The sequence below is a fragment of the Leuresthes tenuis genome, unplaced genomic scaffold (genome assembly GCF_036924035.1).
Source record: "Leuresthes tenuis unplaced genomic scaffold, fLeuTen1.0.hap1 SCAF_6, whole genome shotgun sequence".
Taxonomy (NCBI): Eukaryota; Metazoa; Chordata; class Actinopteri; order Atheriniformes; family Atherinopsidae; genus Leuresthes; species Leuresthes tenuis.
This window is the reverse complement of record NW_027325360.1, coordinates 1,612,201-1,625,567: the sequence shown is the minus strand read 5'-3', so window position 1 is coordinate 1,625,567 and position 13,367 is coordinate 1,612,201. Positions and strand designations below refer to the sequence as shown.

At 44.9% G+C, this 13,367-nt stretch overlaps 1 protein-coding gene across 1 annotated transcript; it reads left to right on the top strand.

The window, feature by feature from the left end:
* Window positions 1-2,013: 2,013 nt before the first annotated feature.
* On the top strand, window positions 2,014-13,053 carry LOC140309343 (uncharacterized). Its single transcript, XM_072387171.1, has 12 exons — window positions 2,014-2,729; window positions 3,285-3,395; window positions 3,480-3,596; window positions 3,782-3,889; window positions 4,398-4,476; window positions 4,637-4,844; window positions 4,992-6,774; window positions 7,065-7,238; window positions 8,669-8,842; window positions 8,984-9,157; window positions 12,312-12,358; window positions 12,485-13,053. Exons 2-12 carry the CDS (start codon window positions 3,328-3,330, stop codon window positions 13,036-13,038), a joined length of 3,486 nt encoding a protein of 1,161 aa, XP_072243272.1. The 5' UTR covers window positions 2,014-2,729; window positions 3,285-3,327; the 3' UTR covers window positions 13,039-13,053.
* Window positions 13,054-13,367: the final 314 nt, after the last annotated feature.

Below are 13,367 nucleotides of genomic sequence, written 5' to 3'. Positions count from 1 at the left end.
TCTGATCTGAAAACATTTATTCAGCCGTTCTCTCTGAATGTTCTCTGAGATTCTCCAGAATCGCCGTCAGAAACATTAAAACCAGGCTTTGAACTGGGATCTGTTCTGTGCAGCAGCTCTGTAGTTTTAGTGCTGCTGCAGATGCACCAGATGTGTGCAGCTAGTCTGAAAACATCTGTCATCATGTGACAAACTGTGAACACATCAAGGTGTGCTTAAGTGTGGCTGAGTTTTCCAGGCCAGGGACACCAGTTCACAAACTGAAGCAAGTAAAAATGGGGCACTTTTAACTGATAAGTCCCCCAAACTGAAGCAAGTAAATATGGGGCACTTTTTAAATGATGAAAGTACCCCAAAGTTAAGTAAGTAAAAATGGCACATTTTTCATCAGTTAAAAGTGTCTCAAACTGAATCAAGTAAGAATGGGCCACTTTTTGACATTTTTAAGTTACAAATTTTCAGCATATAAATGAATGATCCAATTTGGCACACTTTCGTCATTGAAAAAGTGTCCCGAATTGGATCATTTGAGCGGAAAGTCCGATTTGGCACACTTTTTGTATGGCAAGGGTGACCGAAAGTGAAAACTCGCTGAACTTAAACGCCACCTGGTGTTGATCAAAAGTAAAGGTGGCCAAATTGCACAAGGGGCTCCCACTCCCTAGGAAACTTCAGAGGGAACCAGCTACTGCATGGTTTGATTAGTCTTTCGTCCTTATACCCACATCGGACGACCGATTTGCACCTCAGGACCGCGAGGGGCCTCCACCAGAGTTTCTTCTGGCTTTGCCCTGCCCAGACATAGTTCACCATCTTTCGGGTCCTGTCACGCGCGCTCAAGCTCCACCTCCCCGACGGTGCGGGCAAGACGGGCCGGTGGTGCGCCGTGGAGGGCCTGGGACCCCACTTCTGCGGGCGCACGCCGGCCTTCCCATTCATTGCGCCACAGGGTTTCGTATGTGCCCTCTGACTCTTGTGCGCGTCAGACTCCTTGGTCCGTGTTTCAAGACGGGTCGGGTGGGTTGTCGACATCACCCAGACCCCTTGTGCCTTTTACGCGGGCCGATCCCTGCCCTGGCGTCGTGACGTGGTTGGAGCACATTGAGGACAGTCCGCCCCGGTTGTTAGTCGCACTGGGAGAGAGGGGGCCCCGTCCCTCCCGGAGGAGAGAGGGCACAGCGAGCACTACGTCCATGGCCCCAGGAAGCGACGAAGTCCAGGCGAGGAGGTGCTGTAAAGCTCACGGCCTGAGCTGCGAGCCTCCTCTGGTTTTTGTTTTGGAGAGTTTTCCAGCTCTGAAGCATCTTTGGTTTCAGTTTCATATAGTTTTTATGGTATATGTAGATGTTGTACTGTTTGTGTCGAACACTGTTGGTTTCCATGTGCTTTTCAACAGTCATTATTACAACTTTAATAGCTACACTGAAGTATTTAAGTGTTTAAAAACACATAATTTAATCTGTTCATTTAAACGACATCATGAGGTTCATCTTTTCACCACCAGAGGGAGATAAATGCAGATCAATGAAGAGTCCACTTTGTTCATCAGAGCTTCAACAGCCAAACAGTGAAACACGGAAACAGTAACAGGGTGTTTGTTTGTTCCCTCTGAGCATCATGAGAAGGGTTAATGTCTTCAGACGTCAGCATCTGACTTTAACCGAGTCTGACCGGTCCGACGACATATTTTCACGCTGAAGAGGCGAAGGTGTGGCTGTCTGAAAGATCTCACAGTTGGATAAACAATGTTTAGACTTTACAAAATCATCCTGTAACTTCAGTTATTCTGTAGCTTTCCTCTATTTACTGTTAAATGAAACTAGCTGCTGAATTCCAGCTCAAACTAACCTATAAGGCAGATTAGCTGAAAGCTCTCAGCATGACATCATGTAATGATGTGATGCTGATCAGATCAACTCCAGCTGTAACATTAACTAATGAAAATGAATCAGCCTGCTTTCTGTCTCACACTGAAACCAAACTTCACTCTGTTAGTTTCTTCATCTCTTTACTCTTATTTTCTAATGAACACACAGGATGTTTTCCTTTAAATGTTGAAGGTTCAGAGCTGCAGGTGAAATATCTGAACAAAGAAAAGGAAACTGAAAAGTCCTGGAAAGGTCTGATCCAGTTTGTAGGAGATAAATCAGCTCCAGTTTACTGTAAATCTGAAAAACTGTGGTATTCGTGTCTCATCCCATCATCAGCATTACAGCACCGCTGTTGGAGCTGATGCAGATACACAGGAGAGAGGACTTTAACATTTTATTAGCATCAGTTTTACACAAAGACAGCTGGATCCAGGATGGCTCTGATTGGTCTGCAGACCAGAGAGATGTCACCTTGATGTGTTCACAGTTTGTCACATGATGACAGATGTTTTCAGACTACCTGCACACATCTGGTGCATCTGCAGCAGCACTAAAACTACAGAGCTGCTGCACTGAACAGATCCCAGTTTAAAGCCTGGTTTTAATGTTTCTGACGGCGATTCTGGAGAATCTCAGAGAACATTCAGAGAGAACAGTTGAATAAATATTTTCAGATCAGAGTTTGTTGTTCAGGAACTTGGAGGCGTGTTTTAACATGAACTCCACTGGTCAGACAGGTTCTATCTGTCCCGCCTCCATCACAGGTGGACTCTGCTCTGACTGGTTCCAGGAAGCAGCTCACCTGTGTCTCAGTCTGTCGAGTGGAGAGTCTTCTTCTTCTGCTGCTCTGAACTATCTGTGAGTTTCCTGTTTGTTTCTGCTCTGTAATGTTGGAGAACATGTTCGCTTCTTGTTTCAGAACAAACTTTGATCACTTTGTGTTTGAAGACAAATCTACATGATGATCAGATTATTAATTAACTGGAATCAAAATGATGATCAGCTGATGGTTTTTTTTTGTTTTCTTCATGTTTTTATTTGATTTAAGTTAAAAATTAATTCAGACACATAAGCAGTGCAGTGACAGCACGATGGTATAAGTTAAAGTGACGGTGCAGAATTCAGCAGGGTCACAGCCTCAGGAAAGAAGCTCTTCCTAAGAATCCTTCATCATGAGGTGTGTGCTGGGCTGCAGCTCCATGCCTCCACCTAGTGGACAGGTAGTGGAAGTACAGCAGCTGATGGCAGCTTCCTCTGCCTCAACACTCCTGTCTGACTGCATTCAGAGACACTGATATGAAACAGAGAATCAGAGCCAATCAGTGGAGGAGCAGCTGATCTGTTTACAGCTCAGATGATGGAAAAGAGGATTTGAGTTGATGTGCAGATGAATGATCTGTGTTTCCTCTGCAGATGAAGGTAGAAAGTGTGTGTGAGCTGATGTGAATCCAGCAGCATGGATCAGTGTGAGGACACTAAAACCACTCTGTGTGGGGAACATGAGAGCCAGAGCAAAGCTCAGAGGTGAGACCACCATCTCTAACTGTCCATGACTCTTCTCCATGTCAGAGCTCAGCGCTCACATCACCAAACCACCTTTATTCACAGGAACCAAGCTGGATCTGCAGCTGAACCTGGACCTGAACCCAGCTGTGTGTCCTTTAAGAGCAACAGGTCCAAGGATGGGTTCATTGTTTTCCAACATGATGTTCCATCAGACAAACAGTGAGTAGCTGTCAGTATTCAGTGGAGGCTGCATCATGGTTCAGATGAATTAGGTTTTTAAGAATTAAGTTTTTCGTTGATTTATTCAAAATGAATCATTTTCTGTCACATTTTTACTTTTTAATCCAAACTGAATTTTACTGAACATGTAAATCTAAATTAAACACGTGTTTTTTTCCTATCAGCAGCTTTCAGAGACCTGAACCTGAACCCAGCTGTGTGTCCATGAGGAGCGACAGGTCAATGGGTCATTTTATTGAATTTAAATCAGTCCAACGTTCACGGTCTCTGAGGTGAGCTGAGTGTAAATGGTGTAACACTGTAAAATGTTCCAGAGTCAGTCTGAACAGTTCTTATTCCAACTTGTGTTTAATGTGAGCTCTTATTCACATCATTTCATGTTCACATGTGAAACTGTCAGAGTGGAAAGAATGGATGTTAAAACAGGTCTCTTTCACTGAGGAAAATATTAAGAATGATATTTATTATAGAGGAGCTGTTTCTGAAATAAATGTTCTGAACAATGTCAGCTGCTTTACAAACAGTCCAACATGAACAAAGTCACATGGATCAATAATAACTTTGATGGTAAAATGTCTGAACAGATTTTGAACAGATGAGACACACTGAGCTCTTATCTTCTGGAACACAGATGCTGCTGATGTGCAGCTTCAGAGTTAATCAGCTGCTTTATGGCTGCGTTCACTGTTCACATCCACACATCCCTTCATGGACCTTTACCTTGTGTTTGTCTGTGTGGACAGACACAATGTGAGCTCATTCTTCATCATTCCTCCACAGAGTGGACCAGCAGAGGTCAGAGGTTCCCAGTGGTCAGTCTGCCCAGCAGCATCAGACACAGCTGGACTCCATATTTATGGTCTGTACATGTACAACAGCTACTTTTCCATCTATTGTGTTCAGTCATCTCCAGGCTGCACTTTGCAGACCAGCGGATTGTCAGTGTGTCCAACATGGATCTGATGTTTGGCTCCATGATTTCAGCCTGATTGGCTCATTCATATAGTGTTCTGTTCCAGCTGCTGGAGGACAACATGCTCACTTTTGTGAAGGAGGAGCTGAAGAAGATCCAGAAGGTTCTGAGTCCAGATTACCCAGAATGCTTAGAGAGTCAGAGGGAGGGTGAGGATGAAGAGCAGAGGAGCAGCAGAGAGGCATTAGGGAAGATCACAGTTCACTTCCTGAGGAGAATGAAGCAGGAGGAGCTGGCTGAGCGTCTGCAGAGCAGTAAGAGGATTTCTCTAAAGATTTAACCTGCTGGATAAATGACACATTTACTGATGTCTCAGCTCACAGAACAACACATGTTCAAATACTCATTCTTTACAGGGTGGAAATGTCTGTTTACTGATGTTATTTCTTGTCTTCATTCAGAACTTTGTGGACGTAAAGTTAAATCTGCTCTGAAGAAGAAGTTCCAGTGTGTGTTTGAGGGGATTCCTAAAGCAGGAAACCCAACCCTGCTGAATCAGATCTACACAGAGCTCTACATCACAGAGGGGGGGACTGGAGAGGTCAATGATGAACATGAGGTCAGACAGATTGAAGCAGCATCCAGGAAAGCAGGCAGAGCAGAAACATCCATCAGACAAGAAGACATCTTTAAACTCCCACCTGGAAGAGATGAACCAATCAGAGCAGTGATGACAAAGGGAGTGGCTGGCATTGGGAAAACAGTCTTAACTCAGAAGTTCACTCTGGACTGGGCTGAAGGCAAAGCCAACCAGGACATCCACTTCATGTTTCCATTCACTTTCAGAGAGCTGAATGTGCTGAAAGAGAAAAAGTTCAGCTTGGTGGAACTTGTTCATCACTTCTTTACTGAAACCAAAGCAGCAGGAATCTGCAGCTTTGAACAGTTCCAGGTTGTGTTCATCTTTGACGGTCTGGATGAGTGTCGACTTCCTCTGGACTTCCACAGCAAGGAGCCCCTGACTGATGCTACAGAGTCCACCTCAGTGGATGTGCTGCTGACAAACCTCATCAGGGGGAACCTGCTTCCCTCTGCTCGCCTCTGGATAACCACACGGCCTGCAGCAGCCAATCAGATCCCTCCTGGCTGTGTTGGCATGGTGACAGAGGTCAGAGGGTTCACTGACCCACAGAAGGAGGAGTACTTCAGGAAGAGATTCAGAGATGAGGAGCAGGCCAGCAGCATCATCTCCCACATCCAGACATCACGAAGCCTCCACATCATGTGCCACATCCCAGTCTTCTGCTGGATCACTGCTACAGTTCTGGAGGATGTGTTGGAAACCAGAGAGGGAGGAGAGCTGCCCAAGACCCTGACTGAGATGTACATCCACTTCCTGGTGGTTCAGGCCAAAGTGAAGAAGGTCAAGTATGATGGAGGAGCTGAGACAGATCCACACTGGAGTCCAGAGAGCAGGAAGATGATTGAGTCTCTGGGAAAACTGGCTTTTGAGCAGCTGCAGAAAGGAAACCTGATCTTCTATGAATCAGACCTGACAGAGTGTGGCATCGATATCTCAGCAGCCTCAGTGTACTCAGGAGTGTTCACACAGATCTTTAAAGAGGAGAGAGGGCTGTACCAGGAGAAGGTGTTCTGCTTCATCCATCTGAGTGTTCAGGAGTTTCTGGCTGCTCTTCATGTCCATCTGACCTTCATCAGCTCTGGAGTCAACCTGATGGGAGAACAAAAAAAGAGGTTTAAATCATTCACAGACAAAAAAAAACTAAAATATCTCCATCAGAGTGCTGTGGACAAGGCCTTACAGAGTCCAAATGGACACCTAGACCTGTTCCTCCGCTTCCTCCTGGGTCTTTCCCTGCAGACCAATCAGAGGCTCCTACGAGGCCTGCTGACACAGACAGGAAGTAGCACACAGACCAATCAGGAAACAGTCGATTACATCAAGAAGAAGATCAGTGAGGATCTGTCTGCAGAGAGAAGCATCAATCTGTTCCACTGTCTGAATGAACTGAATGATCGTTCTCTGGTGAAGGAGATCCAACAGGCCCTGAGTTCAGGAAGTCTCTCCACAGATAAACTGTCTCCTGCTCAGTGGTCAGCTCTGGGCTTCATCTTACTGTCATCAGGAAAACATCTGGATGTGTTTGACCTGAAGAAATACTCTGCTTCAGAGGAGGCTCTTCTGAGGCTGCTGCCAGTGGTCAAAGCCTCCAACAAAGCTGTGTAAGTACAGAGATAAATATGTTTTAAATACTCTGTTTGCTTGTTAAAAGGAGAGAAAATAACTGAGTTATTTCTCAGATAATTTCAGTTTGTAAATAACACAGATTCACAGCAAACAGTTACATCAGATCAGTTCACATAAAGAGGAAAGAGACACGCTGCAAGAATGTGGCAACACTTTATAATATAGAATTAGGATAAATGTCATCATTATTTATTAATTCAACCATCTTTAATGTGAATAATTAATAATTACATAACTGAACTCTTTTCCTGTTATCCCTCCTCAGACTGAGTGACTGTAACCTCTCAGAGAGAAGCTGTGCAGCTCTGTCCTCAGCTCTCAGCTCCCAGTCCTCCAGTCTGACACAACTGGACCTGAGTAACAACAACCTGCAGGATTCAGGGGTGAAGCAGCTGTCTGATGGACTGCAGAGTCCAAACTGTAACCTGGAAGCTCTCAGGTCAGGATTCATTCAGCTGTTCAACTACTGATCATTTTAATTCTGCTTTACAGTCATGGATGAACAGCTGACCTGTTCAGGATGGTTTTATTATTTATATATTTATTAAACCTTTATTTAACCAGATAAAAGAAGCATTGAGATCAAGACCTGTTTAACAAGGGTGACCTGGCCAAGAAAGGCAGCAGCACACGTCATGGTGGACAAGACAGATGGACAACAATTACATCCACAGACATTAAAGATATAAACCTGTTTTTAATCCAATGCCTCAAACACATCATTAAAGCTTTTAGGGCAGCAGTAGCAGTGCTGTGCTGCTTCCTAAAACCTGACTGAAATGGCTTTAGATTGTTGTTTGATTATAAAAACTCCTTCAGTTGGTCACAGACCGGTTTTTCAAATACTTTCACCAGAGAGCATCATTTTGAGATCGGCCTGTAATTATTCACCATTGAGCTTTCGCCTCCTTTCAGCAGCAGAAGGACAAATGTGGAGTTCCAAACTTTGGGAAGTTTGTTTGTGCTGAGGCTTAGATTAAAGATACAAGCTAAAGGCTCAGCAATTAAGTCAGCAGCCAGCTTCAGGAAAAATGGGTCCAAACTATCAGGACCAGCTGATTCTTTGGAGTCCAACTATTTTAGCGCACTACGGACCTCAGAAACAGACTCAGGTTCAACATGAAAATAACAGTCAACAGGGGACAGTTTACAGCAGCAGGCTCATTATTTAAAGAGAGTTTTTAAAGTTACTGTTAAAGGAGTCAAACAAGTGCCCTGCTGTGATGAAACGTTCATTAAAATAGTTTCACAGCACATTTATCAGCCAAGTTCACAGAATCTGTGACCAAAGTTCACCAGAAGCACCAGAAGCAGATCTCACCACATTCCAACATTTCTCGGGATCATTTAGATTTTTGGTGGTTTCAGATTAATAAAATTCAGATTTCTTCTTCTTAATTAAGGAGGAACACTTGTTGCAGAGGACCAAAATGATCCAAACAGCCTCTAATTTGGGTTTTCGTGCCTTGGTCCAGGCAGGATCTCTTTCTTAAAGGAGGTTTCCAGTTTCAGTGGAAAATCAGGGATTATTTCTCTCTTTTATCCTAAATTTACGCAAGGGAGCATGTTTATTGATAAGCTTCAAGAGTTCATCATGAAAGAATTTCCAGGCCAGCTCAACATGATCAAGGAGGGAGATTCGTTTCCAATCAAAATTAGACAGATGGTGCAAGAAAGCCTGCTCATGAGAATGTTTGAAATCTCTTTTGAGGAGAATTTGTGGTTTAGTTTTGGAGAGTTTGGCACTTCTGACCACTGCAATGGCACAATGGTCACTCAGATCATTCCAAAAGCAACCAGTTTAACCATCTTTAATGTGAATAATTAATCATTTTATAACTTAACTCTTTTCCTGTTATTCCTCCTCAGACTGAGTGTCTGTAACCTCTCAGAGAGAAGCTGTGTAGCTCTGTCCTCAGCTCTCAGCTCCCAGTCCTCCAGTCTGACAGAACTGGACCTGAGTAACAACAACCTGCAGGATTCAGGGGTGAAGCAGCTGTCTGTTGGACTGCAGAGTCCAAACTGTAACCTGGAAGCTCTCAGGTCAGGATTCATTCAGCTGTTCAACTGCTGATCATTTTAATTCTGTTTTACAGTCATGGATGAACAGCTGACCTGTTCAGGATGGTGTCTGCTGTTGGTGTCTTTTCTCTCAGAATCTGCCATTTGTGTTGTTTTCTGCAGCCTGTCAGGCTGTCTGATCACAGAGGAAGGCTGTGCTTCTCTGATCTCAGCTCTGACCTCCAACCCCTCCCATCTGAGAGAGCTGGACCTGAGCTACAACCATCCAGGAGACTCAGGAGTGAAGCAGCTATCAGCTGGACTGGAGGATCCACGGTGGAGGCTGGACACTCTCAGGTATGGAGAGGTCTGCTGCAGCATCACACAATATCTGACGGAGGAGGAAGAGCTGGAAACATGTTTATGTTTATGTATTTAGCAGACGCTTTTATCCAAAGCGACTTACAAATGAAGATATAACAGCTATATAAAAAGCTAACAATAAACTACATAGAAGGAACCCAGGAGTCCGACTCTGTCAGAGGGGACAGAGTAGAGATAGGGTGCAGGCATAGAAGGAAGTGTAGAAAGATAAAGTGCAGAGATAGAGGGGGTAGGAAAGTACAAGGTAAGTGCTAAGATAGGAGGTGCTCTCTGAAGAGCTGGGTTTTCAAGAGCTTCTTGAAGATAGACAGGGACGCCCCTGTTCTGGTAGCGCTCGGTAGGTCATTCCACCATCGTGGGACGACACATGAACAGAGTTTGGATTGTCTTAGGCGTGGTGTAGGAGCTGCTAGACAACAATCCTGGGACGAACGGAGGGACCGAGTTGTGACATAAGCCTTTGCAAGAGCATTCAAGTAGATGGAGCCGTTCCATTAAGCTCTTTGTAGCTAACATCAGGGACTTGAATTTAATGCGGGCGGCTAAGGGCAGCTTGTGGAGTTCAATGAACAGAGTACTCAAGAGTGAAGCAGCTATCAGCTGGACTGGAGGATCCACAGTGGAGGCTGGACACTCTCAGGTATGGAGAGGTCTGCTGCAGCATCACACAATGTCTGATGGAGGAGGAAGAGCTGGAAACATGTTTATGTGTTCTTTTAGGCTGATCGAAGACCAGACGCGCCACCGCGTTCTGGACCATCTGCAGAGGTTTCACAGCACAGGCTGGGAGACCAGTTAGGAGACCAGTTAGGAGAGCGTTGCTGTAGTCAAGGCAGGAGATGACCATGGCCTGCACCAGGAGCTGGGGGGCATGTTGGGTTAGGTATGGTCCGGTCTTTCTTATGTTTAGTAATGCAAAGCGGCACGAACGAGCAACCGAGGTAACGTGATCTTTGAAGGTTAGTTGGTCATCAATCATGACACCCAAGTTTGTAGCAACCTTTGATGGAGCAAGAGATAGGGATTCAGTTTGGATGCAGATTTTGTGGTGTATGGTTGGTTTGGCTGGGAAGACCAGCAGTTCAGTTTTGGGGAGGTTAAGTTGGAGGTGATGGGCTTTCATTCATGTTGATATGTCAGAGAGACAGTCTGAGATTTGTGCTGAGACCGTGTGGTCGTCAGGTGGGAATGAGAGATAGAGCTGGGTATCATCAGCATAACACTGGTATGAGAAGCCATGTGATCGAATGATCTGTCCCACTGAGTTGATATATGGCAAAGAGAAGAGGTCCCAGTACTGAACCTTGGGGGACATGTTCTCTGTCCTTCACTCAGCCCTGTCTTTTTGCTTCATGCTGAGTTTTATATGAACCTACATGTAGGAGCCTTTTTCCTTTGTTCACTCAAGCAGATCTTTACACAGAACATTTAACAGCTTTATGTTGGTCTGCAGCTCAAAAACATCACAGTTTCTACATAAAGGGTTTCCTGACTCTTCCCTCTTACAGAGATACAGCTTACATCTCACTATGTGATGATGTTCATGTTAAATGTCAGTCAGCTGACTCCCAGGTCAGAGTTCAGACCAACCTGACATGTTGTCCACAGTCCGTTCACTTTGTTAGTTCGTTCTCACTCACCAATGATCACAGTTAGGAGTTAAAAACACACAGTCAGGGTTTTAAATTAGAAATGGTCACAGATCACACATTTGACCTCTCAGTCCAGCTGCATCAGGTGATCCGTGCAGTTTCACCACTTAATGACGTCCACATTTCTGGCCCTGATGGGCCTCTGCTGACTGGCTGCTGATGAACTGGTGCTGCTGCTGTTGACCTGCTCACTTTGGCATCGGTTCAGCATCAAATTCATCCTGTTTTAAACTCACTGTCATACTCTGAATGGACGTAAATGTGATTTTCAGATTCAGAGAAATCTTCCTCGTCATTGTCTTCCCAATCTTCTTTCTCTTTGGGCTTTGACTGAGCTGTTCCAGAACCCCGTGTTTCTGTTTCCTTTGGAGAAGTTTCTTGGTGGATTTACTGGAATGTTTTTGCTCATTGTCATGTAGCATGGTCCACCTCTGCTTCAGCTGCAGTTTCTAGACAGATGGTCTCACATTTTCCTCAAACAGCCTCTGAAATGGAGTTCAGAATTCCTGTTGGATTCTGTGATGGAGAGTTGACCGGGCCCTGCCTCAGACCCAAACCATTACATTTACAGCTCCAGGCTTCACTGTTGCTTTAAAGTTCTTCTGCTCAAATATTACCTTTAGTTTACACCAAACAAGTTCCCTGTTACAGTGTCCAAATAATTCAGTTTTACATCCATCAAAAATGATGCAAAGTCCAGGGACCAGATGCATAAATCCATTCATCCATTTTCTCTACCTGCTTAATTCAGTTCATGGTGGCAGGAACTGGAGCCGATCCCAGCAGCCACAGGGTGAGAGGCAGGTCCACCCTGGGTGGGTCTAGAGTCCATCTCACACACAAACACAAAAACCGCTCATACAGATGTTCCTGCATTAAATAAAGAGAATCTGCACACTTCACACATTCCTCAGACCGTGCGTACAGATGTTTTCAGTGTAATTTAAGTCTGATCCGAAGTGGAGATGAAACTTCTGAAACATCCCATATTGTCCTCATACTTTCATAACTTATTTCCATAACTTCAGACCCAGTCGGCTCCTTTTCCTTTCACCGGCTCATGAGCTGGTTAGAAGTGATGAGGAGCAGCGAGGGAGGAGCAAACCTCTGTCAGGAGGAGGAGGAAATGTCTGCCAGCATTAGCCGGTGTCCCCTTAAAACAGCGTGGATCTGTCAGAATGATGGAGGTTTATCAGGTCATTTCTGAGATAAATGGGCCACAAAGAAAACATACATACCAGCAATCATCTGCTGGTTAATGCACAGTCTGTAAGGAAACATATTCAGCAGATTCAGAGACTTTATTCATCCAGTTAAAGGGATATTTCTGTGTTTTTCAAGTGTGGCTGTGTGAAGGACTCATGAGCAGTCAGCATCTTCCTCAGTGTAGAACAATGTGTGTGTGAGAGCCATGTAATGTCCATGTGTGCATGCTGAAAGAGACGGTGCTGCTCTGACCCCCCTCCTCCTTTCAGGGTGGAGCCTGCTGGAGAACGATGGCTGACACCAGGTCTGAGGAAGTGTAAGTGTGTTCTTCATCTGATTCATGACATCCAGCCATCTTCACACTGTCACATCCCTCACTGATCAAAGTGAACAGATGATAGATCAATAACTGCAGCTGGATTGTGTTTGTTCTCTCCATCAGATTCCTGTCGACTCACCATCGACAGAAACACAGTGAACAGAGGACTGAAACTGTCTGACAACAACAGGAAGGTGACATGTGTGGAGAAGGTTCAGTCATATCCTGATCATCCAGACAGATTTGATGACTGGCCTCAGCTGCTGTGTAGAAATGTTCTGACTGGTCGCTGTTACTGGGAGGTCGAGTGGAGCGGAACAGTTTATATATCAGTGAGTTACAGAAGAATCAGCAGGAGAGGAAGAGGCAGAGACTGTGTGTTTGGATACAATGATCAGTCCTGGTGTCTGAGCTGCTCTGATCGTTCTAGTTACTCTGTCTGTCACAATAACAGAGAAACATCCATCCCCTCCTCCTCCTCCTCCTCCTCCTCTGTCTCTAACAGAGCAGCAGTGTATGTGGACCGTCCTGCTGGCACTCTGTCCTTCTACAGAGTCTCCTCTGACACACTGATCCACCTCCACACCTTCAACACCACATTCACTGAAGAAGAACCTCTGCTTCCTGGGTTTGGGTTCTGGTTCAGTTCATCTGGTTCCTCAGTGTCTCTGTGTTGAGCACAAAGAGTTTCCCCCTGTCAGAGAATCACTGTTGACCCGATAGTTCAGTCTGTACACGTCTGTCTCTTTCACTCAGAAACACCTTTTCAGATTCATGGATCCAGTCAGTTTCTGGTTGAAACTCTTCTGAATGATTCCTTGGAAACTTCTTCCTCTTCCAGTCCTTTAAAGATGGAAGCTGCCATTCTTCCAGGATGTTGTTTTTCCGTGTTTCCAGTCAATGCTTCACACTGAATATCTGTATGTTGTGTTTCTCTGCAGCTCACTGCAGCTGAGACCATTCAGTTGCTGTCAGCTGCAGTTAGTTTGCTGCACATGTGACAAAC